Source organism: Hippocampus comes, unplaced genomic scaffold, assembly GCF_001891065.2.
Source record: "Hippocampus comes isolate QL1 unplaced genomic scaffold, H_comes_QL1_v1.1 scaffold347, whole genome shotgun sequence".
Taxonomy (NCBI): domain Eukaryota; kingdom Metazoa; phylum Chordata; class Actinopteri; order Syngnathiformes; family Syngnathidae; genus Hippocampus; species Hippocampus comes.
The window spans coordinates 446,110-464,601 of record NW_017805872.1 but is presented as its reverse complement, the minus strand read 5'-3'; the positions used below and the strand labels follow the sequence as shown (position 1 = coordinate 464,601).

Here is an 18,492-nt window from a genome sequence, read left to right as displayed (position 1 = left end):
GGAGCTCACCCTGAGAGATTGCTGGGTAGCGCATACGACGGAGAACATGCGGTAGTAGCTCAAACAATCGGATCATATTACTCCTGAACCTTTGCGTGCCGTCAGAATACTTGCAACTGTTAGAACGAATTAATTTTGAAGGCCAGGTGGGACACACATGAACGGGAGAGCAATTCAAGAGAGAACAGATGCCACAGTCAGTCGGATGCAATGTTCGGGTGAGAGTTGTGCCAGCAAAAACCAGCAGGATTTATTGATGGCTTGGAAAGTGTTTTTTATTTTTCCTTGAGTGCACAATAACAGCAATGCCCTCCAACTCCCCCCCCCCCGCGCCCAAAAAAAGAAAAGAATGAATGAATGAATACAAGAAACTCTTTCAGGTACTCATTCAACAAGATGTTTCATTAAGGGCCATGCATGAAATAATCATGAGATAAAAACTTGATGCGCGGTAAGTCCGGAGGTCAACGTGAGGTGAAGGAAGGGCGGAGGTAGGCAAAAAGCCTCACTCGGTGCCTCAAGAGAAAACAAAGGCCCTTTCATGCTTTCTTATCCTGATACGCAGTCAGCCAGCCTGCTGCGCTTGTCAAACTGACACTGGACCCACCCTCAGCTTATCTCCTCCCAATCTGTCAGATTCCCATTTAGGTTTTTCAAGAAAGGAAGGCTTCTATGAGCCCGATTTTCAGGCCAAGCGCAAGTCTGACTGAAGAGTCTGTGTATGAGTGGCGTTCCCTTTCTTCAGGTATTAAAAAAAAAAAAAAATGCATGTTTCAGCCTGTGTTACGAAAGTTGGGTTAGAGCAGGGTAGGTGCTCTAACCTTAGCTAACCCTAACCCCTAATTTCCCCTTACACCTCTTGCGATCGACTTGGGACCCAGTCTGAGGTTGGACAATCCAAATTGCGTTTCATTCTTTTGTTCCTTTTACTCTCATGCCAGTCACCAGATAAATTCACACAGACTTGAAGCTTCAGCCTAACTATATGACGTGCTTTATTTATTGAGTGCATCTCGGAAATAGTCCATATACATGATGGAACATGTCATGAGAAGTCTTCTGTAACTGAGCTGCTGGGAATTCATTTACGTTGATTATGAAAAAAAATAATTATAATTGGCTCCGCCGTGACCTACGCAAAGACATTAAATGGCAACCTGTATGTGATAATACCTAACAGGATGATCATTACACGGTGTCTGTACAAATCTCAACAGGAAAGCCAGACATTCAGAATGAGGGCAGATGTTGGCAGGCTACACCTGGACCGCGTTAATGGTTATTACCGTGTCCCTCCGTCAGCCTGCTCGGCGTCTGTACGCATGCAGCTGACAGATCGACTCTTATAACTTGATGGCGGCCCCATTGAATGGCAAAAGTGCCGTCGGCAAGAATGCTATCAACACGCACGCACATGCACACAGATATACAAACACACACACACACACACACACACACACACACGCCAGCACAATGAACACTTGCTCCTACAAAGGCCTAATCAAATGACAAGGTCCGTAAATCTAGCCAAGACACAGGTATGCAAACATATTCAGACTGGCTGGGTCTTGCATGCAGCAATTGGCCGACCTGGAAAAGGAGAGCAAAGGCCTGATGATTTAGGACAGGGTGTCCCAACCGTTACCGGCCCAAGGCAGCCATTTTAAATTGAACAATCTCACCTCACACCACTGAAAAAAGGAGGTCTACTGAAATAATGATGTCATGAACAAAACGTCCCAAGGTTTTGATATTAGGAATAAACGGAATCATAAGCATCAAAGCTAATGAGTTCATTGTTGAAATGCGTCCTGTCACCAGAAACTTAACTCCATCCATGCGTGTGATTTTCTGTTGTGATTCCGTTGAGCCTGGCATTAATGCTGTCATGTTTTTTTTTTTTTTTTTTTTAACTCCGCAGGACCACCCATGTTACAAATCCCACTGTTAGTTGGGATCAAAGAGTGAACCCAAATCCTCAGTGGTGGTCTGGGGATAGAAGATTGGAAAGCATACGTGCCTGAGAGGTGGAGGGGACGTTGAAATATTTGTATACATAAATTGAGCTGACTTCCACCTCAGGCCAAAGACCTTTTTACAAGGCCAACCCCAAACAGTAGCAAGTGACTCCAGCCGCCATCGACGTCACGACGCACGCAGTACAAATAACGTTTCTCATAATTTGACTCTCTTCAGTAGCCACAGTTGTACAATGAATTAGCCCAAGACAGTTCTGATTCCAAACAGATATTGCGGTTGATTTGATATTGGAATAATTTACACTGGGGTCTTAAAAACGTTGAGTAGAGCTGTAAATAGGTAAACATCTACGATACTGTCAAAGGAAATTGTGCACCCAATTGACACATCTCAAAAGGCTGAAAAGAAAAAAGCACACGCAACGCTCCTGGGATCCGTGCCACTTGCAAAAACAACTCGACAAAGAACAATTTCAGCACTGTAACTCCACAGGTGAACTTGCGTTCCGCGAGTCAACACCAAACTTGCACACAAACACAAAGAGAGCATTCCACGAAAACACGGTTGGCCTCCTCTACTCCCTCGATTCAGCGCAACTCTCACACAATGCGCTTAACTAGAAGCAGTTCAACGCGTACCTGTTGTTTTGGCCGCCTTTGGCCCTGCACATACCGCCCGTCTTGATCCAACAGCAAGCATCCGAGGAACAGGCACCATCCCAGAGGATAGAACATGACTGGAGAGGAGACACTGCGGTTCTGTTTTGCACTTCAGCTGTGTTTCATTCATAGCAACATGCAGACCTCAGCACAAGAGGTTGATCCAGTGCTCGGCTAACACACCCACAGAAGGTGCACACCCCTCTTCACTGGTACCAACCATATATTCTACCTTCCATACACAATAGGTATCAACAAATAATCCTAAAAAAAAGCACAGGGTTCGTCCGGTTTTACAAATTTGGATTTAAGCAGGTTTTAAGTACTTGGACAGATTTCTAAGCAGTTGCACATCTTAGAGTGACGGCAAATGACTTGTTGTTATTCCATTCAATTAAGAAGAAAAACACATTTGAAGGAAAGATGAATACACGAAAAACACATGACAATTAAATGATCTGAAGGAATTTTAAGACCCTCCGGAAACATGAACTGCTGTCACATCTGGAACAATTTATGTTTCATTTAAAAAAAAAAAAAAAAAGAAGAGTGAATACAAACAACCTGCATCTTTTTATAATTACTCAACTTCTTAATCAAGTCACCGCCGTCGAATGATCTATCGGTGTAACTAAACTTAGACGAAATACAGTCTGTGACTGCCTTTTCCTTTTTTGGGGAAAAAAAAGGGAAACAAAGAGAGCCAATGATGAGATAATGTGAAGTTTGCCCTCCTGGCCGGGTTTCGGTTGAAAGCAGCTTGCTCGCAAGCAAAAAGGCATGAACGATCTCCAGACAGATTAGGGGAGAGGAAATTCACGATACTCACATTCCGAGAAAAGTCCACATTAGCGGTAAATATCACCTTGCATTCTCAAAGCAAGTCTTGATTTACTAAACTGGCTTAAAAAGAAAAGAACCCTTACGCCGCTAACTCAAGTATTGAGTGGTAACCTTTTGCAAGTATCACTTCAAGTCAAGTGTAATAGGAGCTTAAAAGAGGTGCCCTGCGAGGAATGCACGATAAATGAGCCAGAGTAGAGGAAAGCTGATTCAGAGTGGAAAAACTCATACGTGCGTTTTTGGGCACTGGCAAGGCAGGCAAAAACAAGAAAAAAAAACCCAAAAAACCCAAAAGAAAAATCAGACCTTTCCATTGAATTCTCGACAATTTTAGGGGGTTGATTTCCCTTTTAAGACAGCGGATGTTCAATCCCGCAAAGATAGCCTGGACTAAATCATTCAGTGAAGTGCGGTGAAACAGGCGAAATCATTATTTTCCTTTGAATTCATCTTTTCTTTCAGATTTTATTTTTTTTTTTTTCATGATCTGTCAACAATCCACTTCCTCTCGTACTTGGTCATTTGAGGACCTCGTCTGTAATTATTTCACAATGGGGGCAGTCGGTTTTCCGCAGAGGTCAGGAGTTACTTATGATGGATGGCAATTGGCTCCCAAAAGAAAAGCCTGACAGTGTACAGAGCATTCTTAAGTGAACGCAAGCGTGGCATCTTGAAGCTTTGGATGTAACCCGCGCTTCCTCAATGTAATTTTAAACAAATGTTTCCTTCAAATAGGGGAAAAGGAATTCTTTGAGTCATTCTGGGGGTGTCTGAGTAGATCTCCGGAATCTAAGATTGTCTTTTCAATGGTGCCTTTTATTTCATTTTTTTTTCTCCAGTCAGTGCACTTCATCTTACGCCAAGAGTTGGATATCATATGACCCACAGGCAACATACGGCCCATTCGCAGTCTCTGACCAGCCCGAGCAAGTTCATTTTGAAGTCAAAATACGTCGTAATTACTGCAACAGCGTTCATAGAAATTCATACAGGCAAAAAAAAAAAAACCTGCAACTGTCACGCAATTGTCAAAGGCGTGCCAGTATATCTACTCTATCTCAGCCTTCTGTTGCCGGGAAACTATTTGTTTTCTCAAACATTAACACGAAATGTCATGAGCTAATAAAAATAATGATTGATATCTATCTGTTTTGGGGAAACATTTAAGGCTAAGTGGGGTCAGGCTGAAAGTCCACACAGTCAGCACCGACATGATGTGACGTGTACCAGAACCAAAGTTCACCGATGACATCCATAATATAGTCTTGGAGGCTGCCAAGAGATGACCACAGGCTAAGCGCTCTATCCCACTCTCCTAACGACCCGGCGAGATGACTTCGACCCGGCGCTGACCTCTTGCTTTCACCAGCTTGCCCCACAGGCAACTTGGTCGCAAAACCAACCGAACAAATGAAAAGAGGAGCGCAACAATGAAAGCGGACATTCGCATTGTTGATGAACCAGTTCAAACATACTAACCGTCATGGATAAATCATTCGTAGAAAAGGCATCTTCCTGTGGCCACGCCGCCCGCCATCAAAGCACGGTGACGTAGCATCGTCCCGTTAGCCAAAACATGACATCATGCCCGCACAAGTAAAACACATTCAAGTCAGACTTTCTTCCCCCCCCACCAAAAAAAACGTGAGGACTAACAATTTGATTCCGAAACGATTGAATTAATTTCCATCTGCTATCTACCGTATCGCCAGATTAACAAGCAATTCACTTGGTGAGAATTGAGTGTTAATTCGATTTTCAGCGAAACACTCGTGTCCTGGCTTGGATTCGGAAAATCTGGTGAGCCTCGGTAGAGAGGAATTGATGAATGGAAGCCCCTAACCTCGGGGAGTGTTTAACATCTTAGTGCACACTGGAGGAGTACGGATTAGCCGCTCTAGCGTCAAGTCCCTACAGAGACCACCTGTCAAAGGAGCTGGTGGCCTCACACAGAATATGCATCAAAGGCAGGAAACCTCCGGAATGCGGCCCTGTGTCAGAAATGTTACGCGCCAAAGACAAAAACAGCAGACCTTAATGGAGGAGAAATACTTCTTGTTAATATATAGTAATGGTACTCCCCGCCCCCCCCCACCACCCCCTCGTGTGCAGACGCTGAGGAGAGCCAGAGAGTGGATGGGTGCACCTCCATAGGTCACATCTGGATGGATTTAATGAGAAGCGGGCTGCATTGAAACACAAAGAATGCCAATTCAAAATGATTCGAATTTGACATTTTTCATTTTGGATCGCTTTCGTGATGATCAAGAGTCAATAAAAGGATTTTTCAAAGCTCTTATTTGGAACGGATGTTTGCCAAGTGAATGGGGGCGGGGGCGATATTTTAAAAGGGGAAAGAAAACACAAGTGATATGATAACAGATATGCTACGAATATTTAACAGTTTGACTGAACGTTTCTGTGGGTTTGAGAAATGAACACGTTGCGAATGGAATCTTTTTGCCTGATCCCAACGTGAAAGAGCAACCGCCATCTGAAGCTCCAACAATACCCACAAATACGTAATGCTTCTTTTTTTTTGAATCGCAACACAGTGGCCAAAAGGGCTTTCTTCCTAAGCCCTTTCACAGTCACAAGCCAGTCGCAAGAAGTGGTCGGGTGGGCCCAACGGCCGCAGGCTCCAGATCGCATTCATGAGACAAGTTGGGGTTATTCACACAAGCTGATGAAAGGGCAAAAACCACTGAAACGAGGCAAATGCTACACCGCCGCCTGCCTCTAAACAGCTGGAAAACATTCACCATGACGGCATGGTTGGTCGGCTTGCCCACATTATCGGTGGAGACCACGGAGCCATTGTGAACCCGGGCAACTCGGACTCACTTATTTGTTTCATTCATGATTTACAAGTCTTCAATTTCATGAAGGTCAAGTGTGAATTTGGCATGCAGGAGTTCAAGTACGCGAGAAATGGACTTACGGTGTGGCGAAGGGCGAAAAGTAACTCATCCTCGGGGTGCCCCGTCGGGTCGTCGAGGTCATTTGAGGACAATGGTAGGATCTGAGAAGAAACGGACTGGGTTCAAAAACCACACATAGTTGGGGATTGCGCAGCAGAGTTTCGGTGTTCTCAAAAGCAGCCATGCGGTCAGCCAAATGTTCTCTTCGATATTCGTACATGGCAGTGCGTTCTCTACCAACAGGCTGCGCAAGTTTTCTGGGGGGGAAACCCTGCACGCCCGCTTCCAGGCACGGCTCGGGCGCTCAGTTTTTGTGACTTCTGCCTCGTCCTGAGATCGAGTCATGTCTTTATATTTTATATTTCCCTTGAGTGTCCAGTGCAATTGCTCCTTTTCTCACCTCCAAAGCGTCAAAGTCGTGCAGGGAGCGGGGAGCTTTGAAGGTGTCGTCCCCACCGCAGCGCGGCGGGTGGTGGCTGCAGTGTTGCCGAGCAGCATCCGGGTTGTCCATCAGGAAGGTGAACTGTCGCAGATGGCCCTGCAACAACACCCGCGGGCAGAAATCTACTTTAAGACAGGGGTGCCCAAACTACAGCCCGGGGGCCACTCGCGGCCCACCATCCATTTGTGGTTCTGAATGTGGAGATTCGGCTGCTGTTAAGTGCAGAGCTGGATCTACTCTGTGAGTTAGAGCGCTGTTGGAAGCAAATATAGAATAATCCAGAGCCGCACCGGGTCATCAACTGATCAATTGGCTCTTGCGTGGTTGAATATGTTGGAAAATGATCCGGACAGGCAAGTTCCGCCAGTTGAATGTTTTGATACAGGTCTCATTTTTGAATCTCACTAGATTGTGCAGGTTTCCATATGTCTCGGGTTGTGGCTGATGTGTGCACAGTTCCAACCCTGGAGGAGTATCACGGCTTTGCCAACCTCAGACAAGCTGGTGCATGCCACGCAGCTAATAAGGCAACAGTACATCGAAAATCCCGAAAAAAATTCATCTGTCAGCAGCAGAATGGCTCAATGTCTCCCTGCGGCTTCACCTTTAATCATTGGGAAGTCATTCGAAAAAGCCAACCATGCCAGAAAAGTTTCACACCTCCAAAAAAAAAAAAAAAAGAAAAGTGATCCAACACCATGTCTGTTACTGCATGTTTCCATAGAGGGAAAATATGAGCATTTGTGTTGGCGTTACACGTTGAAAGAGGAAATGCAAACACAAGTGCAACTGACCGAGCAGTAGAACAAGGTATGCGTGAACACAACCAACATGACGGAGCAATTAACACAACCGCAGGATAGATTGGTTGTTTTTGTTCAGTTGTCTGAAGTCAACCTATTATGCAATGATCTCATCGAGACATTTTCGGTGTTTAGGCGCATTTGAATAGTCTTCAAAACCAGTGTTTCAGCAACACTAACGATCATATCAAAACAGAACGGTACAGATTTTTGCATCAACATTTGCCTGACGTTTGATACATCTGTCATGATCTAATATATTGCTCATCTTATTAATATTTCATTTTTTTTTATATAACATTGACTCTACAACCACAAAGCCACGGCGTCTTCGCGTCGCAGCTGCATGTCTAGCAAATGAATAGGGAATGGGTTTGGGCAGGACCACAAGTAGCTTCGTGGTTGTTCTTTCCTGCGTGTGGGTGTGGACTTGCATCAAACCTGCACAAGGGACGAGTTCGACAAGTCGACCTTTCAACTAAGATTGTTCTTTCGCCCTCTCCCTCGATTAATGCAAAGTATCAGAGTTGGTCGTGGTTTGTGTTTTGTGAGTGTGTGTGCAGACAACTTACTTCGAACGGAGTCTCAAAGCCTTCAATGATGCCGCCAATGATGAAGAGTCCGTCAGTTTTGATCCCCAGCCCCTGGTTGACCCAGTCCACACTCTCCAGCACAGCGCAGTCCACAAATATCGCCACCCGCTGGCCAGACACACTGACTGCTATGCGATGCCACTTTCCATCAGTCAGATCGCGGATGGGGAACCTGAGGAAGGAAGAGTGTTCAGATTGGTGCAGAATCACAAGAGAGGAAGAATATGAAATGATTCAAAATTATTATATGCGACATTTTCAAAAGAAGAAAATGTGCTGCAAAGAACCATTGTGTGTTTATCGCCCCTTATGACCATAAAATGTCAAGCTTTTTTTTTTTTTTTTTTTTTTTTTTGCAATGTGGCTTGATGCATTCCCTCGCATGAGTTTTTTTCTGTGGCAAGCGTGGTTTTTCTTTTTATGGGAACGCCACAGAAAAGGGTCATTTCGAAAGCCCACGTATTTAGCAGAGGTCCTTTTTACACCTTCAGGCCCCTTGAAGGTTTTGACCACATCACGACCCCCTTATAAATCACTCTGCTGATGCTGCAGCCGTGTTGGGACATGCGGGTATCCACTCATCACCAAGAACTCCATCGATCAAAATCATTGGCGAATACAACTCTTTGAAGTTCATCTTTGGAGCATATTGCAAGCGTTTCTGTTTGTGAGCGTTGGTTAGGTGCGGCCAAGATACAGCTTGATGCATGACTGCATGCCTTTCGGAGGATCCTGCATGGGCAGGTTCTCGAGACTCCAGGGACACCATGAGCTTCATCTATTGGCTTGCAAGGGTGTTTTTTTTTTTTTTTTAATATATTTTTTTCCCCCTTTAATAAGGTCGACCACAAACAGTTCCTCAGGTAATTTTTATGAGTGCATGTGCAAAGCCGCTAATGAGTAAGGTAAATAATCTATGAAAAAAGTTGCATCACCATGTCCTCGTTTTTCGTCCAAGTATATGGAAAAGCACGCGTGTTGGAATAAAAATAAATCAATGAAGCAATCCGGTGCGAAAGAGGAAAGCAGGCTCACTCATAGTGCCGTTGCTGTGCTTCGGTGAGGATGAGGGTGAAAGCGCTGATTCGCAGCTGCAGCATGATATGGCCGTCCGGGCTCAGCATGGTGAACACGCTGCTTTCAACTCTCTGCGGACTCTTCAGCTGCACCAGGAGACTGAACTCATCGGCAAACCTAAACGGCAACATTTGATATCAGAGGCGCTGGTGCGGTCTATTTTCAGAGATGGGACTGAAAATAAGAAAACGCAACATGGCATGCGCTAGACCACCATGAAAAATATTGAAAGTGTGTCATCAAATATCTAAATAATAGCCAGATAAGAACATTTAGCCAGCTGAAGCAGTTCTAACATTTATCAAATTATTGATCATGTGATGCTTGGTGAATGGTACTTCCCATATTTCCACCTTCCTTTGATGCTCGCGTTTATGTTGTTTTCACATAAACGCCAGCAGACATGTGAGCCAACAAAAATTGTAAGTTTTCACTCAAAATGAAAAAAAAAAAACCCACACACACTGACGATGATGCGGCAAGAGATGAAGCCATACCCTTCAGTGAAGAGCTGCGAGAGAGGGAGAGCCAAGACGGAGTACTGTCCCACCTGGAGGACCGGGCACCTGCCATCCTCCACCATCACGGAGGTGTTTTTGCTGTTGGCTAACCGAATGGAAAACTCCTGCAGAATGTTCACCTCATCTGGAGGGAGAAAGAGCAGTTCAATAAACGGCCAAATGAATTTGTTGCACAATAACACGTGGACAAAAATCGCATCGTTTGGCCACTATACTTTGGACCTACACAGGGATTGAACGTGGGAAAAAGTGAGCTCGTTGCAACATTGCGCAAGGTGGCGAGAACAGAATTTTCAAACATATTTTTCAGATTGAGTCAGGGACTTTCTGCAACTTCATATTGATTAATTAAATCAGGAAGAGGAGTATCTCAATTGTCCAAGACTCTCGGGTCAAGAATATGGATTCCAACTTGACTAATGATGCAGCTTTTGATGAACTTGGCTGTTTTCAGAATATGCTTGGTAACCTTCCAGCTTGTGCGAGAATAAAATGAAATATGAACCAGAAAGTTCAACCTCCAAAAAAAAAAAAAAATGATGAAAGTTCTAAGTTGTAACTGCAGTTGATGTTCAGATGCACTCAATTGAAGTGCTGCTTTTCCAGAGATCTGCTGTTCGTCACAGTCATGAGAGCCAGGTGGCAAACATATGCAAAAGACATCACTTGTGGGCAATTACAACATACTGTAGAGCTTAGCACGCTGTGAACAGACCACTTACTGATGCCATTACTAAAAAGCGGAAAACCACTTATGGACTCATTGACTTTAAAAGCTCAGAGGGCACCGGCATACTTTATCCTGTTTAAAGTTGTTTTTTTTTTTCTTTTCCCCGATGCCAAGGAACGTCAGACTGTTTTACCATTAAGCATAAATAATGGGGTAGCAAATATGCTATTTCCTGTGCTCAGAGCTGGAGTTTTGAGGAAAAAAAAAAAAGAAAAAAAAAGAACATCTTTTGGGCATTATGCAAAGTGCTCCTCATCACATGAAGAAAGTGAGAGAAGACTTGAATGAATGATTATATGTATGAAAATGAATGCATTAATTTTCAACATAAATGTCAGCTGTCGGTAAAAATATTTTTTGCGTTTGTTTGTTCCAGTTGGCTGACGAGTTGTAAGGTGACACCCTTTGGTGGACTGGCCGTGTAACCAGGATGATGCCGATGATGATGATGCCTGTCAGCAGTGGACACTTTTTTTAGTGTATGAATGATATTAAAGTGACAGCAACTTATTTTTTCTTTTGTGTCTTACAGAACCAAATAGTGTCATCAATGGCATCTTGCAGAAATGTTTTTGGTGTGTGCAATTGTTTATGATCATGAGGCGTACATTTTTAGATTGGAACACTTACGTGAAAGATTTTTGTGCAGCTGGATTACTGTCATGCACTTGACTTTGGAGTCAGCCATGAAGTGTCTCCAGTTGGTCCAGAATGCTGCCGCTCACCTTTTAACTGCTACTCGTAAGAGGGAGCACATCACTCCTACTCTGGAATCACTTCACTGGCGCCCTCTACATTTTGAGTTGAGCTTTTCTCCCTGCTTCTTGGGGTCCAGCCAAATACATTTTTTCCACTTAATAAAACATCAAACTTAGCACGATTAAGCTTGACTGTAATGAGATTAACAGAGGTGGTTTAAGGTGTAACACCCGAGACATTTCTGCATCAGCAAGCGGGTCACTTCGCATTGGAACAGAAGCACATGTACATTAGCCCCTTGAACATGGAAACACTTCCAACAACTTCTGACCTCTGGGAGCGCACCATCGGTTGTATAACCGAATCCAAATCTGTCACCTAATTATTTTTTAGATCCTGGCAGACACATGCCTTCAAAACAGCGCTCTCTTTGTGGTCACACTTCACGACCCTGGGAAATGGCACTGATGGAACTTATTTCGGGTCAGACAAGAAAAAAAAAATCCAACATACCAGCCTACCAGAGAGAGAGAGGGGGGGGGGGAGTGGGCAGAGTGAGTAAGGGCTGAGAGAGCAAGAGCGCGAGAGAGATTTGAATTATGGCTTCTGCTGCACTCTTGACCTTAACTGCTGCTAGTGACACGGGGTCAAACAGTTTGCCAGTGAGATGTTTTACGGATGGAAATGTTCAAAATCAGGGACACAAAACACCAAAAGGAATAGCAAGTTCATATTAAATAGTACAATGTACAAGCTTTTAGAACATGTCGAACATCATCCCATGATGAAGCGAGCCGGGGCGTGCGAACCAGCCGACCGCGGTACCGCCCTGAGACAGACATCTTCGATCCAATTTAAAATCATCAGTCTGTCCCCGTGTGGCCAAAAGCCTTTTTAGCCTGACATCATCCAGCAGTCTTCAGAAAGCAGAACCGAGTGAGCTTCCGTGTCATCCTGTGGCAAGATCTTTATGATTCTAATCGTGCGAGATGATGGAGTGACAGACAGCTCCATCACACTGCTGGCACCATTACCAGACTCTGCTCGGATAGCTCGAGGAAGCCCAAATGGGAAGCTGATTAAAGACTTCCACCTGCTCTGATGGAAAAATACCAGCGTCCCCACCGCAGCGAACTGTGTGAGTGCACTGCCGGGAACTCACAGTTTGTGCCCCACCCTGTAATTGTTCCACCTTCTGTTGCTGACTTCACAAAAAGCAAGGCTCCAACAGAGGCTTTATCGTTGCCAGTGTGTCCCTCTGAGAGGAGTCTCCCCGTGAAAACTGGCCTATTAACAGCTTTCAGAGTCTAGCGGAGGACTGGAGGAAGTCCAGCAAATGCCCCAGATGGAGATTACAGATGTGTTTGTAACAAGGCCCGGTGGATCAGCGGATGAGCCCGGGTCGCGGAAATCTTCAACATGCACTCGACTGCAACGGCACAAAAAGTAAATGTCCTGGAGGGAGAAACGAGCTTCATTTCTTTCCAGGAACATACTTCAATCCGCATGTTCGCAAAGGGGGCCGTCCTGTCATGTTTTGATTGATAGGTCAAATTGTTTCATTTATGGCCTAAGTTTTTTTTTTTTTTTTTTTTAAAGCTAAATCACGGCTGGAATGAGTAAAGATGTTTGAGGCAAAACTTGTTTCTTCCACTTTGTGCTCGATGGCTGATTGATGAAGACGTCACCTGAACGATCCACAAGTAACTGTTTGAAAAATGGGCACCTTACTCCATTATGTTCTTTTTTTTTTTTTTGCCTTAACACCTTCAACAGAAAGCGGATGACTTTACCGAGACAAGACAAACAATATAGAATTGCTTTCTTCACTCACGTTTGCGTGTTTCAAAAAGTGGACGGATTTTAAAGTGGCCCCTTCAACCTTACAGTTTTCGGTATGCGGCTCTCGTGGCTGATTATCTATGTGTCAAATCAAAATAAGGCATTTTATGTACACCATGATTTTTTTTTCCACCCTTTGCCTTCGTTTCAATAACCGAAACAAATTTTGAAACTCCGTTTTTGGGTGAGGTCTCATGAGTTGGCTCATGACTTTTAATCACCATTTAAGACGATAAACAGAGACAGTCCTGCTTCCTGCCATATTCTTCCCTCTTTTGGCCGTCAACGCATTCTGCAAAGTACTGCTTAAGAACGCTGGAGCCAGTCACGGGGAAAAATAAATTCAACATTATGTTAGCACTGACTATACTAAGGAAGTGGGAAATCCCACCCCGAGGATTATTGCCGCAAAGTAGCATTGCATTTGCAGGATCATGTCTTCAAGACACGGTAATGGAGAGCCGCACATGCGAGTTCGCCTCGAAAATGCTTTGACATGTCACTCACTGTACTTTTTACATTGGCCATAAGTCACCTTAATGGTGAAAACATCATACTGGGGAGCTGAAGGGAGGGTGTGAAATCATTTTTAACAGCAAGTTCCTTCTTTGCTTGAAACAACTCCATAAATCAGCGGCAATTTGACATTGTCTGCAAGAGTCAGCTGTGACTGAACAGCATTCTTTACACAGAATGACTTGTAAGCATCAAATTTACCTGTCATCAAGTCCTCGGGCAGGTTTTCCTTTTTGATTTGCTTTGTTGCCCCAGGCAAAATGTCATCTAAAATGTCACGTCTTCTAATCAGTGAGGTGTGCAGAAAAGCTTCCACGACCACCATGCACGATGAGCACTGATGTTACCGCCAGTACCGAAACAAAAATGGAACACCCAGCCAGGCCTGGCAAACCGCTATCATAGAGCCGTCACAGGTCGATGATCCTCAACTCAACTTTCTAGAGCACTTTAAAACAACCACCGCTGTGTACAAAGTGCTGTACATGGAGCAAAAATAATCCATACAACAATAAATTAAGAACGAAGACAGTAGGAAAAAAAAAACAGTCCAACTAAAAATCAAGTCTCATGCCGAGTCAAAAGCCAAAGAATAAAGATGAGTTTTAAGGTAACTGGAGCACCCGGAGAAAACCCACGCAGGCACAGGGAGATCATGCAAACTCCACACAGAGCAAACAAGGTGAGGACAGTTCTCCATCTGCTTTACACTTTACTTGGAACATTGTACCGCATACTACAAGTTTATTATCCAAATTAATGGGCTGCGGGGCATGGCTCTGCGGTCCGACAAGAACCACCATTTCGTTATTTCATTGGATGCAGACACCCGGGCATGCAGCTGGTATTATACTGGCCATGACATCATAGGCTCACTCTGCTCGAGATTTGTGAGTCGCTGAGTTTTTGATCTGGCTTGGCTCGGCCCACTACCTTTCATTTTCATGTCAACTGTTATTGAGTCTCAATTTTTTTCTTTATAGACTGACTAGACTTGTCAAAATGTCAAAATGGGTTTTCACGAATCAAGTATTTATCTTTGTAAGCACCCGTGCATGCAAGTGGTGTGTGTGGGGGGGGGGGCACATATGCGTGCATATGAGTGTTTAACTCCTTTCATGGTACAGGTTTATGCTACAGCTGTTCTAAATTAAAAACAGTGGAAATAACAAAAATCATGTTTTATGTCTATACGCTGCAAATCAGCCGGTGATAAAAGTTCAGCGACGGTGTTAAAAAGAGAATGTCGGTGTTGCATTAACACCAATCGGTAAGAAAATAGCCCGTTTAGTCTCAGATGCAATACTGATACGTCGTTAAAATTGGGTGTTATCTGCTGGATTTGACCCAGATTGGGGTTTGGTGGAAATTGAAAACACACCCTTACGTAATCATTTGAAGTTCACTGGTTAGAGTCGAGACATTTTTCTTCTGCATCATTTTCCTCCTCGGTTGCCAGACATAATCAAACTTCCCTAAGGTAGGTAAAAGTCACATTGAGGTATTGTTTAAAACTGATTTGAGTCCTGTCTGACGCAATGAGCGAGAGAGTCAAACAGGGGTAATGTCAATCTTGTGCCATATTTTCTCCACTCAATGATGACTACCTTTACTGTCTACCATCGTATATTTAATGCTCTGCCAAATCTTGAGTAGGCTTATCCTGTAAACTATGAGATCCCTTTTTTGATTGATAGATCTATATTTTTTTAAGTTATTTGTTGTTTATGAGTTGGGCAGGTCATAGTTCACATGAAGGGTGCAAACATTTTGACGTGATTTATCTTTGGCTCTCTTTTTTCTTTTTTGTTTAACAAATAAATGTGCATTTCAACAGGGGTTTGAAGACTGGACACTTTATTATAAATGTCTGGCATTACATGGCTTTTACCCCAAAGTTTGTGTTCTGTTTTGTTTTTTCTGACAGTGAAACAGACCATTGCAGCGTTCTGTCATCCAGTGCGTTGCCAACAACGACAAACTTGTTTTCATTGGCTTGATTTGCAATATATCCACTTGATAAAGTATCTTATTTATCCACCACTCTTAAAAGTATCCCATGAGTGTTTTTGATGTTGGGGGGGATTTTTTTTTTTTTTTTTTTGAGGTCATGGAGTATGCATCGCAGGAAAAAAAAAGAGAAAATGAACTTTCAGGTCGTGAGAAGTGTAGAGAACATCTATTGAAAAAAAAATTGAATGCATTTCTATGAGTCGCTCTCCTTGAAAATGTTACTTGAAATGAAAACAATGTTGGAAAAAAACCCCTAAAAACTATGATTAGAAAATGAACTTTCAGGTCGTGAGAAGTGTAGAGAACATCTATTGAAAAAAAAATTGAATGCATTTCTATGAGTCGCTCTCCTTGAAAATGTTTCTTGAAATGAAAACAACGTTGAAAAAAAAAACCCTAAAAACTATGATTCAGTCCACATCTGTTCAGACTGTTGCTGAGATCTTCGGCTTGAGAAACACAGACTTATTCCAGACAGAAGGAAAGATTTGTAGCCGAGCTATGGTCTATGATGCCAATAATAATAATAATAATAATAATAATCATAATCATAACGTGATATGAAGTCTAAGTTGCTTCAACACAGACTTATTCCAGACAGAAGGAAAGATTTGTCGCCGAGTTATGGTCTTGCCGATGATGCCAATAATAATAATAATAATAATCATAATAATAATGTGATATGAAGTCTAAGTTGCTTTGACACCATAAAGATGTATTACCAGCGATAAAATGTTGTTCATTCACTCTTTGGCTTTTTGACAACAGGAGAGAGCCGAGCCGCCGGGATTGTTGTGTTTCAATTAGTCGAGATGGCACACGGAAATCCTTCCATCAGATGTGATACGTACGGATTGCATTTGCCGCCTGTTTCTGCGGACAAAATGGACAACATTATCGCATGCATAAGACTCCATCCATACAAGCATGCACCGCGTGTTATTCTACCCTACTTGCGCATGCTTTCGGCTGTTTATTGACGCGCCAGTTTGAGTTTACTGTCAAACTAAACACACAACAAAAGGAATTACCGACAATGTATACTTAAATACAAGACACACGATACTTGGTTTTAGAAACACTACCATTGCTAATGCTAGTCGTCAATGGGAAATCCTACTAACTGTCTAATAGTAAATTAACAAAGGTTTGGGTATTTTGTTTTTATTGAGGTGTTTTTATTTTTATTTCGATGTTTTATTTCGCCAAAGCCTGTATGTATGTACCTCTCAGCATTAATGAGGAATCCGCAACCGTCTTTTCCAAAATGGTCCTTTTTCTCTTTGGCCCAAAGGACACGAGGACCACAATTTCCAAAAACAAAGTTTGAAATGTGGACTCGTCAGACCACAGAACACCTTTCCACTTTGCATCAGTCCCTCTTCGGCGAGCTCGGGCCCGGGTGTTGTTGACAAATGGTTTTTGCTTTGCATAGTAGAGATTGAAGTTGCATATATATATATATAATCACCATCTGCTGACATCCGAGCAAACATCACAACTGTTTGTGGCGCATCAGATTGGCATGAGAGGTAAAGTTGGCAACCAAACACTACTAGTGTGTCAACAAGGGTGTCAAGAATGCCATTTTACCAACACTACAGGTTCTAGGTTCTATAGCAGAGGGTTCTGGTAAAATTTCAAGTGAAAATTGTACTGCCCAAATGCCCCCAAATTCACAATTTTGCAACAGATACTAGACAAGTTGTTAAATCACAGTACACACACAGCCCAGCCTCAATTTGATATATTGTATTGTTCTAAAAGCAGAGCAAATGTGATTAAAGTTACAAAATATATATATAAAATAAAAATAAAACGCTGCTGGGTGATATTTAACAACTGAGCAATCTTTTAGCTGACGTCCTTCGAATTTCATTACAAATAAAGTCATTTCAAGTTCACACTTAATTATTAAATCACATGCTTGAGACATTTCTGTCATTTTAGGACTCGTGAATTGTAAAGCATTCCAATGAGGAATTCAATGACATCAATCTGTCTGCGCTATACAAGGATTCGGATATAATTGAGGCTTTTCTTACCGGTGTGCAGCATCCCGGAGCCAGACTCGCCTTCGGAATCAATCAAGGTTGGGAAATCTCCGGGGGCGCCTCTGCACATGTTCATAAACCCGAGGAGGCAAAGTGTCCACCGAGACACCCAGCACAGCATCTCTTTCGTGGATGACGGTGCCAAAGTGCCTTATGGACATAAAAGTGTGCTTGTCATTGATTGAAAACAAAACCACGGGTCTTTTTCACCTGTCCGGTCGTTTCCTCCTCTCCCACAGCCGGCATCTGTTTTCCCCTCCCTCCGCCACATCGAACGATGAAGCCGGACAAGACCCGCCCACGCTCTCCTATGTGGCCAATCAGAACTCTGTATTTCTTCGAAATTTTACTATCATCCAATTCGGAATATTTGTCATTCATAAATGGCAGCCAGGAAACGTCCGGGTGGCGGAACGCAAATCAACTGCTACTGTTATAATGAAGAGATCCCGCTGAGCCGCGTGTTGTTGGAAATCTTGATTTGAATTCTGTATTGCACAGCATTAAGGCATTCGAGTTGAATGATTACCCAGTACTGTATTCCAATCACACTCCCATTTGATCAGTTGTGTGTGATGCTGAGATGAATAGCCTGTAGATTACAACGTGACCTTGACGAAATCTTTCGGAATGCAAGACAGCCATGTCATAATCGTTCTTCTTTATTCAATAATTTATGCTCATACAAAAATCGGTACAGTTAGACTGACTGCGCAGTAGACAGTCGAGTAAGAGAGATCAGGCAGCGAAGGATTGAGACACTTGAGAACCACTCTGCAAGTACATTTGCACTTTTTCT

At 43.2% G+C, this 18,492-nt stretch overlaps 1 protein-coding gene across 4 annotated transcripts in view; it reads right to left on the bottom strand.

Annotated features, from left to right (window-relative positions):
* The window catches only part of si:ch211-196i2.1 (collagen alpha-1(I) chain), a 46,803-nt gene extending 28,857 nt beyond the window's left edge, over nt 1-17,946 (bottom strand). For 2 of the 4 annotated variants that reach the window (XR_002170467.1, XR_002170468.1), the window contains exons 1-6: nt 17,685-17,946; nt 9,816-9,963; nt 9,277-9,435; nt 8,221-8,413; nt 6,804-6,941; nt 6,424-6,504 (exon numbers count right to left, since the gene is read on the bottom strand). Coding sequence is in view for 2 of the 4 variants with exons in the window: in XM_019888795.1 (XP_019744354.1) it covers nt 6,424-6,504; nt 6,804-6,941; nt 8,221-8,413; nt 9,277-9,435; nt 9,816-9,963; nt 17,685-17,814 (849 nt within the window). In the remaining 2 variants the exon portion in view is untranslated. The remainder of the gene's footprint in view (nt 1-6,423; nt 6,505-6,803; nt 6,942-8,220; nt 8,414-9,276; nt 9,436-9,815; nt 9,964-17,684) is intronic. The other 2 variants (XM_019888795.1, XM_019888794.1) reach the window with 2 other exon arrangements.
* Nucleotides 17,947-18,492: the final 546 nt, after the last annotated feature.